The following is a 23,604-nucleotide window of genomic DNA, read 5'->3' on the forward strand; positions in this document are numbered from 1 at the left end:
AAGGAAGGAAGGAAGGAAGGAAGGAAGGAAGGAAGGAAGGAAGGAAGAAAGGAAGGAAGGAAGGAAGGAAAACAGACCTCCTCTAATACACAGGACCACTGAGGGCAATTCAACAACCACACCGTGATGTCAATAAGTACTCAAAAACAAACAAACAATGAACAATTCAAACATCAAATTTGAGATATAGAAAATAAGTAAAAGATTGCAGCACAAAAGACATTTTGGGCTAAGTATTCTTATTTGCTGGTTTAAAGACAGGATAGGGAAGTAAGACTAATTTCCCTCCTGTTAAGAATTTGCCTGTTCTGTTTATTGTACCTAACATCATGCTATTTAGATTTCTTTGAAAGGACCGAGCATGGTGTCTGATTCAGGGCAGTCATACGGGGAGCTGAGACTGGGAAGGAACATCAGCTCTGCTGCAGCTACTGACACATGGCATTTCTGCTTGTCTATATTATAAAATTAATATTATTATATTAAAAACTATATTACATGCTATATAATATAAATATTAATATATAATATATAAATATAATTTATATATGTTATATACAAATATATATTATAATATGTAATATTTATGATATATGGTATAGACTATATGTATACATATATGCATATCATATATATATTATATATATATATAAAATCAATATATTTATATATAAATATAATGTACTTTATATATGCATTATATATAAATATGCATATAATATATTTAAATGCATAAAATCAGGGTAATTAGCTTAGAAATCACTCATATACATGTAAAGATTGCCATATATAATCAAGGGCAACTGATAGGCAATATCCCACAAAACCCCCTATGGCTCAGGAATGAAAAAAAGAATCTCTTCACAAGGCTAAGGAAAGCATAATTGGCTCTCCAATATCCACTCGTGGTTCTCTAAGCAGTATGAGAAAAATACCTTGTGGCCAGTCTTGGCAAAACGAGGTTATTATAATGCCAGAATTACTGTTTTATCACAACATACAGTATCTTATACTACTGGGATTTATAGAAAGGGATAGGTGGTTTTCCATAAATGAAAGTATATATGACTATATCTGAAGATTAAAGAAAGGGGAAAAGTATGGCAAATTATCATTCTGGATAATTTGGATGTTCTTGACTTTGAACCAAAGTTTTTATGACAAAGTCACTAGTTGTCGAATTTTAGCAGCTAGACTAAAAATGTCTTTCATTTCATCAACATGGAGAACATGGGAAATTGCTTCCTTTTGTCCATGCTGAATACAGGGACTTATTAGCAATACACATTTGAAATCTGTAAGAAGTCTTTGTCTGTCAATGGTAATTGATTTCTTGGCAGAGGATTTGTTTTTCATTATGAATAAATATTATGGTTTTAATTGTGGGAATACCCAATTCAAAACAAATTGGTAAGCAGCTATTATATTATATTACAGGTATGTCTGTTTTTTTTTCCCCAGGAAACTCTGAATGTCAGTTTTATGCCTGGATAATTGTAGCCTTTTTGGGGTTAGCTCTGGTTGTATCACTGATCTTCAATATTTCCCACTATGTGGAAAAGCAGCGACAAGGTAAGACATTTTGAGAAATAGCCAGATAGTACCAGCTTGAATGGAGACAAGTCACTGGAAAACCTATAGAAGAAGACAGTTTTATGAAATGTCATGCAATAGGGTATTTTTATCTGTAGGAAACCTATTTGATACTTTTTTTTCCACCCTTAGGTTTCTCTTAATTTAAAAATGCAGTCATACTAGAATATAAACAGACTCCCAATCTTGGCTTTATCTCTGCCTTAGGATATAGAGTAGGAAGGAATTGTCTTGGTAGAATGTAGTGGGTTTTTTTTTTAATGCTATAGTATCATTTTTTAATTTTTAGAAATTTATTTTTTATTGTTATGTTAATCACCATACATTACATCATTAGTTTTTGATGTAGTGTTCCATGATCCATTGTTTGTGCATAACACCCAGCGCTCCACGCAGAATGTGCCCTCTTTAATACCCATCACCAGGCTAACCCATCCCCCCACCCTCCTCCCCTCTAGAACCCTCAGTTTGTTTTTCAGAGTCCATCGTCTCTCATGGTTCGTCTCCCCCTCCGACTTACTCCCCTTCATTCTTCCCCTCCTGCTATCTTCTTCTTTTTCTTTTTTCTTAACATATGTTGCATTATTTGTTTCAGAAGTACAGATCTGTGATTCAACAGTCTTGCACAATTCACAGCGCTCACCATAGCACATACCCTCCCCAATGTCTATCACCCAGCCACCCCATCCCTCCCACCCCCCACCACTCCAGCAACACTCAGTTTGTTTCCTGAGATTAAGAATTCCTCATATCAGTGAGGTCATATGATACATGTCTTTCTCGGATTGACTTATTTCACTCAGCATAACACCCTCCAGTTCCATCCACATCGTTGTTGCAAATGGCAAGATCTCATTCCTTTTGATGGCTGCATAATATTCCATTGTGTATATATACCACATCTTCTTTATCCATTCATCTGTTGATGGACATCTTGGCTCTTTCCACAGTTTGGCTATTGTGGACGGTAGAATGTAGTTTTCCTCCTCCAACTCAACAGCTCATGATATTGTAGCCTATTCTGCAGCAGCCATAAAGGTTCTCACTGATAACCCGATGGGGAGAGTGGAGACCTAACTCCTCAAGCTTCCACTCGAGCCTGCTCAAATCCCTCAGCATCAGTCAGAGCCTCTAAAGTACAGTTAGCTGGATTGGATCAGAAGAGAAATGAAAAAGCAACAGGCTGACCCACAGGCTTATTTTCTAACACTCCTGGCATTAGCTTTTCCTTTCAACAAGCCGGTCAGCAGTTTTAACCATGTGGCTTTCACCCTCATGGACATGATTGAAATAGTGCAATGCCTGGCAGTTGGCACAATCTTTGCACACTACTGGCATTCAACACAAGTGTGTTGGGTAGATGGATGGATGGATAGACGGATATGAAAGTCCAGCTATCTCTGGGAGCAGGACATTTCAGTGGTAATAATGAAGAGAAGAGAAAATGTCAATGCATTTTAACAGATGAAAAGAAATAAAGCAAAGTTAATAAAATTGCATTAGACACATGACCAAGAAAAACTGCATGAAGCTAATTTAGAACAATTGTCTGATTCTGGGGAGAGTCCTTGATCTTCTTAGGATAACACAAATATAAAATATGAAGATGGTGTTACTGTCACACCTCTCAAAAAAGATGAGAGGCACTAGAAAGTGAAGTGGCATAGCTGAGGTCACATGTCTGCTCAATAGCAAAGTAAAGGACAAGGGCCCTGTCTAATTCTCTGTCCAAAATGGTTTCCACTAGCACATGTTGCTTTTACGTTGTTGACCAAATGTCCTCAGCCAGAAACCCAACATTCTTTTAGGATCTTTATTATATCATTTCTAAGCCTGAAATGCCAGGCAGGCAATGCTTTTCCATTAGCAATGATTTCAGTAATTCTTTTTTATTTTATTTTATTTTATTTATTTTATTATGTTATGTTAATCACCATATATTATCAGTAATTCTTTTTTAAATCAAATGTTTTTTGAAACAAATTTCATAAGTCAGATGCATGAATGACGATTATCATACATCTTTGAAAAAGGCTTCCGTCAGAAAAAAATGAACGAAGAGTAGCACTTTTCTTTATATAATAGCTTAAAATGACTATATTTTAATTTTCCCATTAAGATATTTTATGAATGCAGATAATATTGTCACTTGTATTAAAAAAAAGGTGAATTGAGAGGCATCTGGGTCTGCATTCGGCTCAGGTCATGATCCCAGGGTCCTGGGATCGAGTCCCGCATCCAGTTCCCTGCTCACTGGGGAGTCGGCTTCTCCCTCAGCCCCTTCCTCCTGCTCATGCTCCCTCTTCCTCTCTCTCTCTCTCTCTCTCGAATAAATAAATAAAATCTTTTTAAAAAGAAAAGGTGAATTGAGGGCTATAGAGTTGAAATAATTTAAGATGGAAGCCAGGACCAGATGTGAACCAGTACTTCACTCTCTATTGATTCCAGTGGCAGTTCTCTGGGGATCTGTGTGGGGCCAGGGAACGAGTAGCCTTTTCAGTTCTCATTTTTGGTAGTTTGTACATTGGAATTTATTTATCCATATTCATATCATTTGCCACCATATGGACTCCTTTTGGGAGTTGTTTTCTCATAATGGTTAGTTGACCACTACTAAAATATAGTAGACTAACTTTTTAAGCAAGAAAGAAAGGAAGAAAGGAAGGAGGAAGGGAGGAAGGGAAAGAGAAAAGCTTTTTCTTAAAAGAAAAACACAAATTTTTTTTCATTTCAATTGTACAAATCCTTACTGCCTCAAGTGTGCCACAAATTACTTTGTCTAAAAACAGTATGGTGGGAAATAACATTAAAAAAAAAACCAGGAAAGAGTAAATTACATTCATTGTTGTATTTTTAAAAATCAATTTCAGTTCTCCCAATTTGTTTTTAACATCATGACTTTTGAAGTCAACCTGTCATGAATCAGAACCCTGCTCTTAATATTTACCTGGGAGATCTCTTGTACAAGAAACATAACTTATAGTTTCAGTTTCCCTGTCTACAAAATGTGGAAAATATCATCCAGACCAAGGGTTTTTGTGTGAATTCTATGGATCCCTCAGCACAGTGCTGGGGACTGAGGAGGTCAGTCTTGCACAGGGCACAGCCCACATTACCACTCTCTGTGGCCCTGGTGCTTCCTTCTCTCCTTCCACAAGTATTAGTGAAGGACTTGCTATGACTACATCTTATTCCATTTAATTTTAGTGTCAGGTATTTCAGGGAGTTTCTCTGGCTCCTCACCGCTCCCACCATCTCTGTATTCTCTAGATACTCTCCAGCTCCCCTGTCACTTCCTGCCCCATCTCTATATCATTTAACATGTCTACACAATAACCTAAGCTTTAGCAGTAACCGCTGTGTCCATTTAAGTCATAACAGGTGCATTTTAGAGAGTTTTCTGTAGGCTTTCATAGGATTGGTTCTAACCATTAGGCACTGCAAACTATTTTATTTGAGCAATAACATGCCCTCCTTACGTGGAGCACACAACCCTGGGTCTTGCATTTTATTAGCGTGCAAACCTCAGATTAGCCTTGCAGCAGTGCTCATTGATGCCAAAATGCCCTTCCTTCTCATCCCATCTCCCTATTTTCTCTCTGCAACCCTCTCCCAACCGCCCCAGCTTCTCCCGACATCTTTCCCCAAGCATCCGTAATAATTGCCACCCTTGCTAGTCCACATGACCAAATATAGCACTGTCTGTCTTTCTCACGCAGAGACTACAGGTGGCTCTGGGATTAGCTCTGCAAGCTGACTTCTTTCCAGTCCTGCTAAAGACTCCTCCTGGCTTCATTTCTCCTAGACAGACAAACCAGAGGAGATTCAATTATATTAGCCAGCTTTTCTGCCACTTGGTCTGCGAACACAATGCTCCCATATCTGGCCTCAAGGAACTTTTTATTTTTGCATCTTTGTGCTATTCTTTGTGGCTAAGAAACTTGCAAGATATGACTCCACCTATGACGAACAGTCGGTGAATAAGTTGTGCTGGTATATTAAATATCTTACAAAAGAAAATCTCCATCCCAGCAACAATGCAATATCTCCACATTCAATCAGATAGATCTGATAAGCCTCTCCTTGATGTTTTCTGTAGCAGTGTTAGGTAAAAGCTTTGTAATGGAGTTCTCCCTTCCCCCCAAAATAAACCTTACATTTTTAGGTGATTTTTTGTTTGTTCTTTAGGAGGATTATATTTATTTCTTTTTCTGCTAGGAAGGTATTAGCTTTGTCCTCCTTTAAATCCCCCAAATTTTCTTTATCCAGCCTTTCTTCTCTGTTTTGAGAAGAAGGATAAATAAGTGTATGGTTTGCTCATACATCAAAGTCTTATCAGTATATCTCCTTCCTACTCACTAGAAAATTATGGCACATTTTTCACATTTTCGCATTAAGAATGTATCAAAAATGTTATTATGGAGTTTGAGCCAGGTGCTGTTGTTTCTTATTGTTATATATTGCACATGGAAGAGTAAACACTATAAAGGAGAAAACATAAAAGCAAATGTTTGCTTACAGGCTCTCAACCATGAAGCTGACCGCAAGTTGTCTGTATCTGAATCACAGAGAGCATGGTGAAAACTCACCCAGCTCTTCTTACACAGACTCTTGCAAATGTAACTGCTTCATAGCAACATAAAAACTGCTTTTTGTTTTACTAAATATCATTGAGATGATTAGGCAGCTCCTAAATCATGCCATTTATTTTTAAAACCTAGAAGTCTTCATGAACGAGCCAACTCTCTTCAGGAGCATGAGCTTGCTGACCTTCTTCCTCAGCCCCAACCTCTAAACTTTTGATTACCACTCCTCTATTTAAAGAAATCATATGCTATCACACTTCTTACTATAAGAAGGAACTTACTAAAACCATATGAGTACAGATTGTCCAGCTTCAGATTATACATTTAAATTCTAAGAGGAGTGTGGAAGGTGGCGACCTTGAACGTTTTAAGGACACTTTCAGGGTGTTTCTTCAATATGATTGGTCTTGATGTATAATATCTTTTCCCAATACTTATTTTCTTCCTCACACTGTTTTAGTTTCTTTTCCTTCCATTTAAGCATCACATCATTATATTGTATCCTTCATAGAGTTGCTTCTGCTTCCTTTTTCCCCACAAAGCTTTTTGGTCCAAACCTTGTTTTGCTTCTCTGTACTGATAATACATCCAACAACATTTTCTTTCCATAAAGCTATCTTTTTACACATCACATTCTTGTACCTTCCAGACACCAACATTCACACTCCAAGCACTTCCAACTGGAAAATCCACATTATCTTTTATCGGTGTGCAGAAACATTTGACCCCATGCCTATTTTTTTCTTATTTTCTGTAATAATGTTGTTATTTTTGTTTTCAGATTCTTTGTTTATTTTTTAATTAAAAGATTAAAAACACTCACTCGGTGACAATCCTCTTGCCAGAAGTGAGATTTGGTCATTTCATGACAAATCAAGCTTTACTTAAAAATCTTGTAAATAGCATTTTAATTATATCAGCTTGTTTTCAGCTAATCCATTTAATGAAGAGACTCTATTCCAATCAGCACAATTAAATTGTGATTGGATTTAGAATGTATATTATTGAAAATCAACTTTGTCATTTTCTAAAATGTTTTTAACAAAAATTATTTCATTTATCTTCCATAGCTACTCACATGCTATAGGCATTATTATCTCTATGTATAAAGTGAAAATCAGAGTTTTAAAGTGATTTGCATGTTGTCACATGGCAAATGCATCGAAGAGCTGCTACCCAGATCCAAAGTCTTCTGATTTCTCACCCTGAATCTTTTCCATAATACATCAGGCTATGGTTTGACTAAATTCTTGTATATGTATTTTAATTCTTCCAAAGACACCGACATGTGACATGTCCATATGATCCTCCAACATGATGATTTTAATAATTTGTTCCAATATGTTTCTCTAACAGTTCGTGAACTTTCTGGAGAATACTTCAACTTTGTCACATATTAATCTTTCTAGTTGATTGGTGACTTACTCAGTCATTTGAAATATTTTTGCTAGTTCCTTACCTACACGGTATTTTTTATATATGAAAACTGAAAGATCACCCTTTGGTTACTATTTTCTCTGTGTTATTGCCAGAGACTTAGATAATATGGGCTTCATTTTTATAGAAATAGCTTTTGCAAGATTTTGCTATTCAATGCCACACTGAATAATACAGTCAAAATATAATAAATATCATAATATACACATCCATTCAATTCAATATCTAAGAAAATTTGATGAACAGATAATACAGATTTCTTCATAATATTGATCTTATTAAAACTGTGCTCTAAATTTCACCTATTTTCTCTCAATAATTCATTATGAATCTATTGATATTCACTAAAAAATTCTTAAAACTATTTTTTTCAAGTTTGAATACATGTATTTAATTTGAAGCAAGAATACTTTCTTTTATTTGCCTTTGAACCACCACCTTCAATGTTCAACAGTGGGTTACTTTCTGAGACTTGGTACAGAATTTTTTCATGGTTTTATGATCCTACATCAGATCTCTGGTCAGTATTGATACTGCATACCGGTATACTGTTTCTTTTAAAAGCCACTCTGTGTTTTGATTATTTTTAGACTGTGTTCCCAACTTTTTCCAGATCTCGTCTCCCTAGAATCCTCATCTCTCCTTACTTCTGTTTGTACCATGTAGATGAGATAGAATCACAACCAGAGAAACTTCCTGAACATAATTTTTATGTTGTTCACATGACAAGAAGTGTTAACAGACACTTCAAAAATAAATAAGTCTAGGATTTGTTTTGTTTTGTGTTTTTGTTTTCATTTGTTTGTTTTGGGTAAGGAAGAAAAGCTTATTCAAATCAGCAAGAGCAGAGAGGGAAATTTGACAGGAGGCAGAGGTGTTTCATGAAACGTGAAGGCTGAAAGGACAGTGTGCCCCACCCATGTTGGACTGCCCCCCAGCAAAGGCATTAATAGAGGTCCCCACGTTCATAGGTTGGTGTTTCCCATCCATGAAATGGCCACACATCCAGGCCCTACATCACTTGCAAGCTGTGCTTGTGTTTCCATCTCAAATTACCAAGAGAGAATATATATGACTGGTCCAAATCAGAGAAGTTTTTTATGTCTGGTGGTGGTGGCTGAGTGTCTTGATTTAAGATGTTAACTGACACTGAAGCTAAGCTCCCCTCACAACATTCTCTAGAAGATTTAAGTGTATGTCAAAATTTCTTTTAATTTGTCATTACTCTTTTAATTTGTCTATTTTTAATATCTTTCAGATAACATGTACAGGTACTCTGAAGACTACATTCCCAGGTATGTAGAAAATAAGTTATGTATTATGACTCCCAACTAATAAGGGGGCATACCGAATGCTACATTGCTTATAGGTTTGGCTCAGGGATGTCACATTTGGGTAAAAATAAAATGAAAAGTGAGTTTTAATTACTTTCACTCCTCTCTGAAGATCGAAAGCTTTAATGTTATTATCTTCCTTAGTTATTTACTTATCCTGAGTCAATAAGAGAGCTGGTTAAGGGACAAAATGAGACTCTAACCTGGTATCTACAGAATTCTTGTCAATTTCAGGTGTATCTATCCTAGATTATGATTCAGATCAGATTGTAAGAATGCAGTCTAATTATATATGGAATTGTGGGGCCCCTAAGAAACTGGGGTGGAAAAGAAATCTGGCAATACCTAAATAAAATTTAAGATATATATACATGCATACTTAGATAAGGATGCTTTGTGGTGTGTTGCTTTTGAGAGTAATGTCAATCAGTGGGGAAATGTGATAAATCAACCTTAAATAATATATGGTTACAGATATAATGTATTCTCTTTAATATCTGTCGACTTAATTGTAGAGAAATTTGTATGTTTTTTTGTTTTTTGTTTTTTTACACAAAAGAAGGTTTACAGCATAAATCGTAGCAAAGAATTTTCATTTTCTTGCACAGTATATTTTGGCCCAAATGTGTTATTAGATTGGAGATTTCTCCTTTAGGATAAAAAACATCTAAATATAGAGAATTTCCTAGAGGACTCTTCAAGACCTTTCTGAAATGGTAGACTGAAAGGCAGAAAGGTCTTTCACAAACACAGAGCTTTCTCACTGGGTAGGATAAGATTACAAGCTTTCTGTTAGCCTCTAAAAGGTCTTTTTAAAATTTTTCTCCATGTGGAAATATCTCTGACATTCAGGATGTAGGCTGCAGGCAGATTCACACAAAGAAGAAAATCTTTATTTTTATGATTTACCATTGGATTCTATAACAGGAGATAAATTTCAATGCATTATCTCATGTACAGAGAGATTTGTTGATTTGGTTACAACAAACAACATGACAAAGAAAATCCTATATGGATTTTCCATGTGGAAGTTAATTTCTTGGACAATTGATTTGATACTTGTCATTTGAAAGGCAATTAAGATGCAATGTGATAGAAAGTCTAGTGATTTGATCATTCTGCTAAAGACTGTGTTGGTACTCTTGGATTGGGATGGTAAGAGTCAGAAGGGAAAATTGGTAAAATATCCATCTCATAGTAAGTGAGCTCTTACCTATAGGGCAAGTGTGAAAAAGAAGTTGGTTCTTTTATAACATTCATTCATTCATTCATTCATTCATTCAATAAGTATTTGTTCAACAAATAGGAGTTGTGTTACACAAGAGATGCAAAGATGGGAAGATGCAGATTGTCCCTCCTGGATTTAGTAATCTATTATCTATTGTAATAAATCTCAATTTAGGCATAATTTGAATATACAATGCAGAATTTAGCTATAACAAGTGGCTGGCATGTTAATTATGTATGTACTTCACAGCTTGTCTATTTCTGTTTATGTAGTTTGGGAGCCAAAATCACCTTTGTAGCAAGGGCATGGAGGCTCCAGGAAAAAAACAAGCAAACGTGAAACTATTTCCGGTCATTAAAACTTCAACATTAAAACAGCAAGTGGAAATAAAGGCTATCTTTCTTAGGTAGAAGTAAAATTAATGATGTCCCTCACTAATAGTTCTTAGATGGTTTGAGGCTACGGCTCCCCATTGAACCCTCTCTCTGCCCTTACTCAACATTGGCTTAGGTGGGAAGCCATGCTTCTCTGATCTTATCTTCATGCTTCCCCAAATTCCTGCCCTTCCTGCACTGTAGGTCAAAAATGTGATCACTTTAAGGACAATGTAGCATCTATATGTAACAGAAAGTCAGGTACACACTTCCTGGTAGTTACCCGTGGGCCACTTTATTTTTCCTTTAAAACATAATTCTAGGGCGCCTGGGTGGCTCAGTTGGTTAAGCGACTGCCTTCGGCTCAGGTTATGATCCCGGAGTCCTGGGATCGAGTCTCGTATCAGGCTCCCTGCTCAGCAGGGAGTCTGCTTCTCCCTTTGACCCTACCCCCTCTCATGCTCTCTCTCTCTCTCTCTCTCATTCTCGCTCTCAAATAAAATAAATAAATAAAATCTTAAAAAAAATAAAACATAATTCTAGGGGCACCTGGGTGGCTCAGTCAGTTAAGTGTCTGCCTCAAGGTCATGATCCCAGGGTCCTGGGATCAAACCCTGCATAGAGCTACGTGCTCAGCAGGGAGCCTGCTACTCCCGCTCCCTCTGCCCCTGCTTGTGCTCTCTCTCTGTCAAATAAATAAATAAAATCTTTTAAAAAAATCTTTAAAACATAATTCTACACAATTCTGGTCTTTTACTCTGTGTCAGGAAGATAAGACAGTGGGAATATCCTGGATTTGAGATCTGGACAATTCTGGATTTTAATCAAACTCTTGTAATTACTAGGCTTGGAGTCTTAGCAAAATGAGCATGGGTGAACTTCAGTTGTATCATCTGAAAAATACAGATTATAATGTAATGCTTCCCTTACAAAGCATAGTCAATTAAAAAAAAAGATAATGCTTTATCAGATGAAAATTAAGGTCTAAGAAAATTCCTGCCCATTTGCTGTGTATTTATCCTCTAATTTAGGAAATCAGTTCAGGTTTACAACTACTTTAAATTTATCCTGACTCCTCAGTTTCAGAGTCTCTCTCAAAAACCTTAGGACGGATTCCAAGCAGCTTTTGCATGCTCTGCTCCTGGGTGGCACTGAAAGGTGCTTTTATGACAAAACATGACTCATCTCAGCCATTTTTCTACCTTAAGACGATTTCTTGGATTTCCGGAGCTCCGCCAGCTCCCTTCACTTCCCTTCTCGACTAAATACACTAACCCTGGACCGCACTTTTCGTCTCAGCTGTCCTCCTCGCCTGAGGGTGTTTATGACAAGAGAACTTTTTTTTTAAAAAAAAAGATTGTATTTATTTATTTGAGAGAGAGAGAGAGAACGAGCACAAGCAGGGGGAGGAGCAGAGAGAGGGGGAGAAGTGGGCTTCCTGCTCCCTGCAGAGCTCAGTGTGGAGCTTTCCGTCCCAGGATGTGGGATCATGACATGAGCCAAAGGCAGACGCTTAACCGCTTAACCGACTGAGCCCCCCAGGCGCCCTGACAAGAGAACGTCCGGGTAGCCTTCCCAGACATCCGAGACTTCCAAGTGGATGTGCAGATGAAGCCCTCACTGTGATCACGGCCATGCTTGTAACCAAAATAGCTCCAAGTTTTCCATCCTTCTGTTTATTTGTCTTAATGTACAAATAACCATTAGCCAAGCTCCATCCCTGTGTGACTGCAAGATGTCCAGTCCCTTATTAAGTATTGTTTCTTAAGAATCCTTGAGAAGTATGGATAGGTTCCAAAAACCTTATTCTCAATTGTCTTTTTGTCACCCCTAGCTCTGTGTCACTGCTCTCAGTGTCTTTGCCCATGTCTTTAGAATTCTTCATGCGGGCAGATATTTCTAGTCTCCTTTCCCCAAAAACTTTGGCAAAAGACCCTCCATTTTAAGTACTCCAAAGCACTGGCAATAAGCGCCTTGTGTTTAAGAGACTTTACAAAGAAGTGGATATACTAGAAGAAAATTGGAACACTGATCAAGAGAATAAAAATTTAGTATTAAGTAGTATTAGATATCATTGCTCTGAAGATCCATTAAGCAACCCCCTCACAGAAAATACCAGTGGATTCACTTCTTAGTCTCCAACCATATAAAGCCAGTACTGGGGTTTGTACTCTTCCCCAGGACCAGGGGTCTATATTTGGTCCTCTTACCCCAAATTCAAGACACCTACACCCATGGCATGCTCTCTGCCAAAAAAAGCAAAAATTCAGTGAGCATGTCCTCAGAAACACATCCCCCTAGCAACCTTCTCTTCCCTCCTACATCGTTGCTTTTTCTGTCCCTTTTGTATTATTCTCACCAATATATAACAGTTTTGTTTCAAACTGGAAAGAAAGACGAAAGAAAGAAAGAAAGAAAAGAAAGAAAGAAAGAAAGAAAGAAAGAAAGAAAGAAAGAAAGAAAGAAAGAAAGAAAGAGAAAGAAAGAAAGAGAGAGAGAAGAAAGCTTTCTTGATACTAGATTGCCTACAGCTACCTCTCCTGTCCTCTGTACCCTTTATAGCAAAACATGAAGGTTCCATCTACATTCTGCCCATATTTGCTGGCTTCTCCTCCTCTCTTTTTTCTTGAACCTATTCTATTCAATTTTCTGCCTTCAATAATCTGCCAGCTCAGCTCTTGTCAAGGTCACCAGTGAAATCTACATGGTCAAATCTTAGTGTCTTCACATGCATCCATCTGTAGCATTTGACACATTGACACTCTCTCCTTCTTGAAACAGTTACTTCTCCAGGCTCTGGGTCCTCTCATCTATAGTCTTGCTCCTCACCAGTGGCTCCTTGTCCTTTGCTGACTCCTGACCCTTTGACATCAGAGTGCCCAGGGCTCATCTAATGAAACTCTTCTCTATCTATACTCATTCCAGAAAGTAGTTTTATCTTTTCTGATGGCTTCAAATAACATTTATACCCCAATGGAGCCCAAGCATATATATCTACCAATTTAAAGAAAAACCTATTAAGCAAATCAAGGTAACACCAAAACCAATTTCTAACAGACCCCTAAGCTTGCTCTTTCCTCAATCTGACAACTTTCCAGACACTTAAAGTAGCTTTATTTAGTTTTGTAGAAATAGCTTTCATTTTTCTTTGGACATTGGAGCCCTACATTTATATCATAGAATTTCAGAGTTGAAAAGAACAATAGGGATTAAATAGTTTAATAAACTTGTTTTATAAATAAGGAAATTGAAACCCAGGGAGTTTATGTCCAAAGCCACTCAGATAGAAGTAATGATTTTTTAAAAATTGAATTTACTTAATCTACTTAGATTATGAAGTATTTAAGCGTTTTTCTAAAAGGACTTCACAATAGAATGATGAAATTAAAACTTTAAAAATAGGGACTAAGGAAAATATATGTGAAAGTAGAAAATAGTAAAAGATACAATTAATATTATTTTAAATTTTGGAGTGTCAGTAAATGTGCTTATTGGTCAGAGGGCCATTTCAGACATGTTCAGAGCAATGCGCTCGCCTCTGGGATATGGGGTTATTTATTAATCTATTTTTAATGGTAATTGATCTTCCACATAAAACACTACCAGACATTTGTGCTTAAAGTTTATTAGATATTTGCAATAGGCTGGAGCTATTTGGCATTGCAAAGTAAAAATATTTTTTTTTAATTTGTAAGTTAGGCAACTGTTCCTTTATAATAGTTTATTTGGGATGATTAATCATTTGAGACCTGCCTGTAGACGCAAGGCACTGCATTATAAATCACATCTTATTTTCATTCATAGGGAATGAAATGATATTCATTTTTTGGACATGATTTATCATTTGCAGGTTGTATCTGTTATCTGTGTGAGCTAGGAAAATGGATGGATTGTCTTATTAAAAATTCTTCACCTTTTGCTGTTATATTCTCTGCATAGCCAGAGAAAAACCATGAACAAGGACTACTCCACATCCCAATATTAAGCTGTACTGAATTACTGATGGAAGGAAAGGCTACAGATGAGTTGCTTTGTTATCAGATAAAAGAAATACATGCCAGCATCTGGACTTTTCAAGCCATTTCATACAAGTATCATTTGATCTGTTTTTTTTTTTTTAAGGACACCTACTTACTATTTACATATACTGTGTCTTCTTTCAGAAGCATAGGGAGTAGTATAGGTGCTATGCCTTGAGCTAAGTGTTTTTTCTTTTCATGCAATTCTTCCAGCTCTCGGTGATCTGTAATCTCAAAGTTAAAGCAGTTGCTACTATTTTATGAAATGCCAGTCTCACTGCTGATATGTTCCTCTGTTCCCAGCCTGCCATTGTGAAAGCTGGTCACCAGGGCCGTTGTCGTTGTCTGGTGACAATGATAGGATGTCTACTCTGATTCTAAAAGGATTTCTCAGATGAAGCTGTAAGGAAATTTAATCAAACATCAAGAGCAAATAGTATTCAGGGTTTTTGGACCAGAGTTGCATTACAATCCTAGCACTGCTAGTTACTGTCTTTGTCTTTGGACAATTTAACTCTAGGAGTTACAAATTCCTTATATGCACAGTGGGGATTAAAAAAAAAAAAAGTATCTCAGGGTTGTTGTGAGGGCTGAGTGAGCACCGGCATAAAGAGAAGCTTTCAGAATTGGTACTTATTGCGAGCATTACACATAAAGCTAGGGAAAATATGTTAATCTATCTATCTGACTCTCAGACTTCCCATCTATAGGGTGGGAAATAATATTTTTGCAGAATTCCCTAGGACTTTGGTATAATGTATATAAAACATTTAACATGGCATCTGGATGTAATAATAGGTGATCAATCATTTTACGACATCTGGGTATCTGCCAAGCTGGATCTATAGTATCTCTTTGGCCTTGTATTTTTTAAGCATCATTGTCAGTTAGTATTTACTTAGTAGTTTTAGAGGGTTATTCAGAGTGATATTCTGGGCAAGTAAACTGGCAGTACAATGTACAGTTAAGAGTACAAATAACCTCAGTTCTCGTCCCAACTCTGCCACTTACTAGTCTTCTGACCTTCAAATTATATGACCTCTCTGTGCCTCAAATTCCTTACCTATAAAATGGGGATGTGATAGTGCCTGTCTGGTCAGATTGTTCTTAGAATGGAATAAAGGAATATAGAAAATGCAGTTGAAGTAGCATCTGACAAACATAAGTGCTAAGTTATTATTTGCTATTGTTATTTCCTGAAAGATCCCAAAACACCTGTTCAAATATATATACACACACAATGCATGTAGGCATTCATGCACTTTTGCATCCGTTCACTTGTACATAAACATATCTACCTTGGTTGGCTGAGAATAAACAAGAATATGCAATCATATATTGAATTTAGCTGAGAAATTAGTTAAGAACTGTGTGTAAAGTGGATTCTAATAAGATAAATTATTTTTCATTATTATAGGGAGGATGAGTATTACATTGAAGACACACCAATTTATGGTAACTTAGATGCCATAGTCCCAGGTAAGTTTTATTTTTCCAAAAGTTATATTTACCTATAAATTAATATCCCTCCCCTTAATTCCACAGCATTTGAGGTGGCTTATTTTTGGTTGCAATCACATTTAAATATCCCAATGGTAACCATAGGTTCAATAATGTTTAGCATATTACTTAGTATACATTTCCAAAGCTGCACATTATAAATTGTATTGCAACATTTTGTTTTTCTATATTGTCTCCATTTTACTGTAGTAGAAATGTGAATACAGGAGACTCTGTTACTATGACTTTTGACACACACAATTCTATGAAATAAAGCTATTTCTAGAACAGAAAATGGCTCAGGGACACAGAGCTTTGCACTGTGTCTACAAAAGCAAATCTACAGTGAATAATCTGGAACAAGGAGCATGTTCTCTGGTTTCCCTTGTTTTAACTGCTCATGTTAAGCAGAGAACCTAGGGCCACATTGATGGCAAGTGGGGAAAGAGAAGAACTAAATTGCCACTGACTAGGTTATATATTTTTTGTCCTTAGGTAACAAGTACTTTTCAATTCCCAGCATCCCTTATTACTTGAAACATCCCAAACACCCCAAAACAAAATGCCACTAAATTCCTTAAAGCAGACAATCATGATCTGATGCCAGAGCTCTGATGAGAGAAGCCAGGAGGCTAAATGCTAGCATTTAACCCCATCTTTGCACCCACAAGCATTTCACCTCGTTCATGAATTGGGGGTTAACAGAGATTTCCAGAAATGGACTAAACTATCTGAATCTCTGTATATCAAATCTAAGCTATCTAAATCTCTGTATATGCAATTCTCCTAAAGTTAGGAATGTGAGAATATTAAAGGATTCAAAATTTTATTTCATTAAAAAATGTATTTAATCTTTGTCTTTCCCCTCTTTTTAAAGATCTTCTAATCTCTATACTCTGAGAAATCAGAACTATTCTTTAGGACTATCCTGTTAAAAATAATTTGCCCTCCTGTTTCACCTTGCAGAATCATCGTGCCTACCCGTAATGTTTGAGATTTCAATTCTTCCATACTCTGGTGGTACAAAGCCCACCATACCTGCAATTTCTGTATCTAAGGGAGCATAGGTGCCATGCACACATTCTGATTAATAATGTTTAAGAATAGGGTTTAGGAATTTGCTAGTTAACAATTTCCGGAGAAATCTAATGTATGTTTTCCATGGACCATGCTTCGAGAAACATTATTCCTCTGTGTTGCTTTTCAGAAAGGGTTGAATGATCAATTATAAGATAACTTGCATTGTAGTAAATATATCTTTTTTTCTATGGGATCAAATCAATGCAATCCACATTTCTGCCAGGCAACTGGCCATCCTACAAGTCACTTTCTCTCTTTCTTCTCCCTTTCAAACAGGCATATCTGGGGGAAGAAAGGGATGAATGGTTTAATAAGCATGTCCCACAGGATGAAATGACTACAGGTCTGCTGGCTATTGGACACTGCACAAACCCTAAATACTTAGGACCAGCATTACAGAGCTCCAGACCACCCAAACATCCTGGATGTGCTGTCACTGATTTATGGGACAAAAAAACATGACCTAAACATTCTTTTTCAAAAATAGAGGTGTTTAAATGCCTCTGAGTAAAACTTCTTACTCATGGGGAAAATGACCAAACTGCAATCATCGGCGCATGTGCACTGCACTGTGCCACTGTGCACCATTTGCAATCACACCCAAATAGAAGCAAACACATGGGATCTCTGTAACGTCCAAATGGAAGCTTAAGTTGAGCCCATCATATCCTGCAATGGCATAAATTAATATGATCTAGTCTTTATCCCACGTGACCTTCTTTTGTCTTATTATTAACTCTATGGGGTAAAAGACTTCTTCACATTCTGATCTGCAGAAAATGGTTTGTGCTTCCTTACTTTTTTGCATCTCCACAAAAAAAGACAAGCTGAATGATTCTTGGGGGTTTCACATATACAGCTAAGTGTGGTTTGGGTCATGTATTTTTATTTGTGCCAGCATTTTTTCATTTTTCCATTGTAAATCATGATCTTTTCAACTCTCAAGAACCAGTGGATGAAAATTGCTATGAACAAATGAAAGCTCGACCAGAGAGATATACAAATGAACTGCAAGAAGCCACCCCACCTGCACAGGTGAGTTTTGTTGTCTGTATTAAGGGTCAAGCTCAGCCTAGATCCCAGCATGGCTGCATGTTTTAAGAACATAAGAGCAGCACATTCTGATTCACATCTGAAGCAGTCTGATATTTTACAGGCCAAATCAGTGTCAAGTTCTGGGACCTGAGCTCTAAAGTGAAACTCAAAGGCAAATAAATGGCACTCAGAGCCACACTCGAAAAGTCAAAATTGCGTACCATTACAAAGTCAATAAGTTGAAGGAAAAAGTGGATTCTCTTCTTAATCAATTAAGCTTTTTCTTTCAGACTGAAAAAAATCATGTACATCACAAAGATAAACATAAAAGTTGACACATATAATGCTCATAAGACCTAGATGTCAGGAATTTATGGGGGTAGGGGGAGAAGGGGAGAGGGAAGGAGAAAGAGAGAGAGAGAGAGACAGTGCTTTAGTTAAAAGATAAATTAGCTGGATATAAAAGACCGTACTTCTATTTTATAAGGCAAATGAGTGTAAATTTTAACACAAGTTCAATGGCTGTGGGCTAATGGCAAGAGATTTTCACATGGCTTGTGCAGTGTTAGGTAGGACAAAAATGTAAGCAGAAACATATGAAAACCCAAGAAGAAATAGATAATTTTTCCTTTTCCTACCATAATCGGTTCCACCTCCTCAGACATAGCACTGACTTCATCAGAAACCATTCACAGTTCTTCGTCTACATGCTGTTGAAATGTTATAAATTTCAGTTAAAAGAGTTCTTCCTTTCCATCCTAGATCTTGTCCCTTCAGTTATGTGTTCTCTTGCTACTCCCTAGAAATAGTGAGAGGGCCAGTCAGCATTTTCTGGGTGGTCCTTATGTGTCAGGCCTTGTCATATGTTCTTTATATGTATTATCGTCTTAGAGTTTTATGAGGGAAACAGCATTATTTCTCCCATTTGACAGAAGCTTGAGAAAGTTGAAAAACTTGCCCTAAAGCACTCAGGTACTAGGTAGAAAGAGAATCTAAACTTAGTCCTGCCTAACAGAAAATATTCTCCTCCCTAAGATGGGTCACATCTTGAAAACTTCTCATTAAGATAGAATTTTTCTCTTTTCCTCTATATGAATCCACCAAGAAATCAGAATTCTTGAAGTTTTTAAGAAACCAAGATGTGGTAAGGTTTAAACAGATTAGGAAGTCACTTTCTGTTGCACAAATCTGTCATCTGATGTGTGATTAATGGTAAAAAAATTTTTAGATAAAAGGTATGAAAACCTGCATGTTCTATACCTGCTAAATCCAATATAATAAAAACCTCTTAGAGAAGGCTCAAATATAACCACACCATCTGAAATGGAGAGTCACAGCACCTTAATTGTAAAAGAGCTGAAAATTCATAATAAAAGTTGCTATTTAGTACATATGAATTGTGGTGCATCTGGTTTTTACTCAAGTGGAAATTGTGCAAAGCTTAAAATGTCTTTAAAAGCCTGCTATTTTATAAATTATGTATTTAAAGATACTTATAAGGAGATTAGTATTTATTCTATTATACCTTTCTCACAAATTAAACATGATTTCTTTATATTTGCTCAATTCTGTTTTATTAGAATGATCATGATCATCAAAACCACTACCCGGTTTGCTACTACAATACTTACTTTGGTCAATTACAAGAGCACTCTGCAATATTATGCAGAAAGCTTTATGGATAAAGTGACTGTTGGGAAAAGAAATAAGGTCCTTGCCCTTTAAAAATGATGTGCACAGTTCAGAAGTTGTAATTTCAATATCTATGTCTACCATTAACTAAGAAGAAACCTAATAATAAAATGAGTCCACAGAGTTCCTATATCATAAGACAAAGTGAGGAATACAAGTGTGAGCTTGTTCCTCTCCTCTTCATGTCCCAGTCTCCCACTGACCTTGCCTTTCCCTCCTATGTCAGAAGTATCCACTCTCCTTTCCTAAACCAATACCAATTTATGCTCTTGATCATTTCCTCCATTGCTTTCAAGATCTTGCATCTTCAATTATTTAATTTGTCTCCATTTTTGATTTTTTCTTTAAAGAATCATTACAATTTACCTACCAATATGCAAAAATCACCCCAATTTTTAAAAACAAAAAAATAAACAAAACAAAATTTGCCTTCTGCCTGTGTTTCTCTTTAATTCTTAAACTGATTCTTACTTTCCTCTACTGTTTCCATTGATACACAATCTTTTACTCCTGGCTATATTTTTTCCACCCATACACTCAACTGAAACCACTCTCTGGAAGTCACAAGTGACTCATCATGTACAATCTGTGATCCTTTCTCAGGACTCACATTCTTTGAATTCTGCAGCGCTTGATAAAGTTGACCAACTGTTGACCAAACATACATTATTTGAAATGCTTTTAGTTATAAGGACAGAAATAAAGATCTCCAAGCCCAGTCTGAAATGAGCCCAAAGGGAACCTCGGGACAGGCAAGCAAGAAGGAAATAAAGGGGGAAGATGGAAAACTATAATTCTTGCCAGATGCCAGTCACAAAAATGGATACTGTCATCTTTATACTTCTGAATCTTTATACTTTATACTTCTGGACTTCAAAAATGTAGAAAAAGTGGGGATTTTTGTGGGTACCATCAAATGACCAGTTATTAAACATATGCAAAATAGATTTTGAGATTCATTACATTCCTTCCTATCATGCTTGTTCCCACTTTAACAAACTGGAGTGTTGTCACTTGGTGAAAGCAACACAGGGCAAGAGCTACCTAAGGTGGAGGCAGGGGGAGAGGCACGTGAGAGGCCATCTAAAATGTTCATGTATATTTTGTGTACAAAAAGAAATAAAAATACACACACACAAATTTCATCTAAGCATTTTTCTACTCAAAAGTCTTGAGTTGACTATTGTTTTTTGTTGTCATCCTACCTGGCCAGTTTGGCAAAACAGGTAGCCAAAGCCCAGAAAACAAGCTGCTTGTTTTTCATAGATCTTAGAAATTCCCAGATGTCATCAAAGTTAAAGAATGAGATAACAACAAAAAGTTAATATGCCTTTCTTTTTAGGCAACTGAGGAACCACAGATGTTCTATGCCTCACTGCATCACAACTGTGAGGGGAAGCGCAGGAAGCCCAGGGAAGAGAATAGTTATTTGTTAGACAAGGATGAAGATAAGCAGTTACATGCTGTGGATGCCAGCCTTTCTAAGACCACTTCGGTAAACAGTTTCCCGCTTGAAAGCCAGGAAATAGAAGAAAATGTTCATGATGATCCCATCAGACTGTTTGGATTGATTCATGCAAAGAGAGAAACTATAAATTAGCTGGGCTATGATCTAGCTCAATAATCCCACTCTTATTGGAGATGGTAAGAAAAAAAATCCCTAGACGACACAAGATCTGGGAGAGTGACGATCTAAATTATTTGTTAGTGGGATGGTGGCTTACCTCTTATCCAGAGCTTATGTTCTTGCAAACCAAATGTAATGCCATGAAAATTAGTTATTTGAATTTGCTTACCAAATGCCTAAGTAGTAAAATGTAAAATAAAATCAAATTTGCAAATTGAACCTAATTACAAGGTCACAACTTCACCAACCATACTTAATACTCTGTAAAATAAAACGAAAAAAAATGTTTTAAGCATAAGTATACTTTAGAACATGTTGAAAGAAAAATAAAAGCCACCTTTTAAAAAAATATTTTTCCTTTTTCATCCATGGAACACCCCTTAATTGAAAGAAATTTCTGACTGAAAGACATGGGACATTAAATATATTTCTACAAGAAGTGGAAGAGTCTTCTTAAGAAGTATTGTTCCCAAACGGAAGTATCTTTATTGCTTTTTAGAATTGTTATAAAGTTAATGCATGCTCCTTATAACAATAAACAAATATAAAAAAGAATTTGGATATTCCACTGGTCATAGATAATTACTATGAGCAACTTTCCATATGTACATACATCAGTTGTCTCTTTCTTTTTTTCTCTTTTACCAAAAAAAGGGAGTGATTATTTTACACATATTATTTAAACTTTTTCCACTTAATATATTGGTGATTTATTTTCCTTATTTTTTAACTATAACTAAATACAGTTACATATTATAATTTTAATGCCTGCATAGCATCTCACTGATGACTACATTAGAATTTATTCAAATAATTTGAAAGTACATTTAGCTCATTTCCAAGTTCTGTTTTTCACTTTTACAAATAATATTGCAATGAGAATGCATCTCCACACGGGTGTAAGTACTTACCTGACTTCTCGAGGCTAAATGCCTAGGAAAAGAATTGCTACTTTAAAAAGTGTACATGGTGAGTCTCCGTAGAATATATTTCTAAAAAGTCAAGAGTTTGATCAAGGTATGTGTCCAACTTAAATTCCTAAACTGCCCTCCAAAAATTATTTTTTAAAAAATCTTTCTGTTATCTTTCTCCATTTGGAATAGAAGTTTAACTGGGTCTCAAGTCATCACTGACCAAGGTAAGAGTACATGTGAGCTGTCAGTCCTGCCCTCTAACCAGAGCTTAGTGGATTTCATTCATTCTTTCTTCAGTTCTTTGTTGAGCTCCTAGTGTAGTGTAGGCGCTAATTTAGACACTCGTGTACACTGAGGGATAGAGAGGTAAAACAAGGTAGGTCCTGTCCCCATGGAACTATAAATGTGTAGAAAAGATGAGCATCAGGTTAATAAAGTATCAGCACTAGTAAAAAAAAAAAAATACAATCAAGAAAATAGAGTGAGAAATAATAATGGCGAGAAGGGCATCTCTGAAGAGAAAATTTTAATTCTGAGAACTGAACAATGAGGAGTGACCGTGTAAAGAGAGAGAAAGGAAGAGCATGTGTGGAAGAACTCTGTCCATATTTGGAAGTACAAATTTCTGTCAATAATTGTTTTCCATTATGAACTGGCATAGAATTAAATGCCAATGCTAGAATAAAACATTTGAAGTTGTCCACAATGTCATAAAAAAATCCAAAAATATATTAATGTCTAAGGGCAGAAGAATAAGAATCAGGTTTCTGATTTTAGAGAAAAACCATAAAAACATAAATAATAATTAATAAGTATATATTTACTTTAAATTTTCAAAATATTTGCTATCATACATTTGTGTTACATTTCTATGCATACCATGGTTCAGTAAAAATAAAGTTTGATTGTATTTTTGGCAGTTACTTTTTCCCATAACTAATCTACATCATTCACTTATATTATTGACCTAGCTACTAAAGATATTTGCATATTTTTGCCTCTGGTTTATATCATTTGAATTCCACTCAATATTTTGAGTTTTATGTATCAAATGTACTTGATGACTGATAATTTGGAAGGTTTTAACTACAAATTTAACTTCCTTAATAAATAAAAGACTATTTAAGTTATCTATTTCCTGTTGAGTATATGTGGTAGTTTATGTCTTTTGAGGAATGTGTCCCT

At 36.1% G+C, this 23,604-nt stretch overlaps 1 protein-coding gene across 2 annotated transcripts in view; it reads left to right on the forward strand.

The window, feature by feature from the left end:
- TRAT1 (T cell receptor associated transmembrane adaptor 1) overlaps positions 1–22,060 on the forward strand; it is a 32,016-nt gene extending 9,956 nt beyond the window's left edge. Inside the window, exons 2-6 of one of the 2 annotated variants that reach the window (XM_025873930.1) lie at positions 1,462–1,572; positions 8,875–8,911; positions 15,989–16,050; positions 18,098–18,186; positions 21,221–22,060. In XM_025873930.1, coding sequence (XP_025729715.1) covers positions 1,462–1,572; positions 8,875–8,911; positions 15,989–16,050; positions 18,098–18,186; positions 21,221–21,478 — 557 coding nt within the window. In that variant the 3' untranslated portion in view covers positions 21,479–22,060. The remainder of the gene's footprint in view (positions 1–1,461; positions 1,573–8,874; positions 8,912–15,988; positions 16,051–18,097; positions 18,187–21,220) is intronic. The other variant, XM_025873932.1, reaches the window with a different exon arrangement.
- Positions 22,061–23,604: the final 1,544 nt, after the last annotated feature.

Source organism: Callorhinus ursinus, unplaced genomic scaffold (assembly GCF_003265705.2).
Source record: "Callorhinus ursinus isolate GAN/ISIS: 27379988/994484 unplaced genomic scaffold, GSC_fseal_2.0 scaffold1, whole genome shotgun sequence".
In the NCBI taxonomy this organism is placed as follows: Eukaryota; Metazoa; Chordata; class Mammalia; order Carnivora; family Otariidae; genus Callorhinus; species Callorhinus ursinus.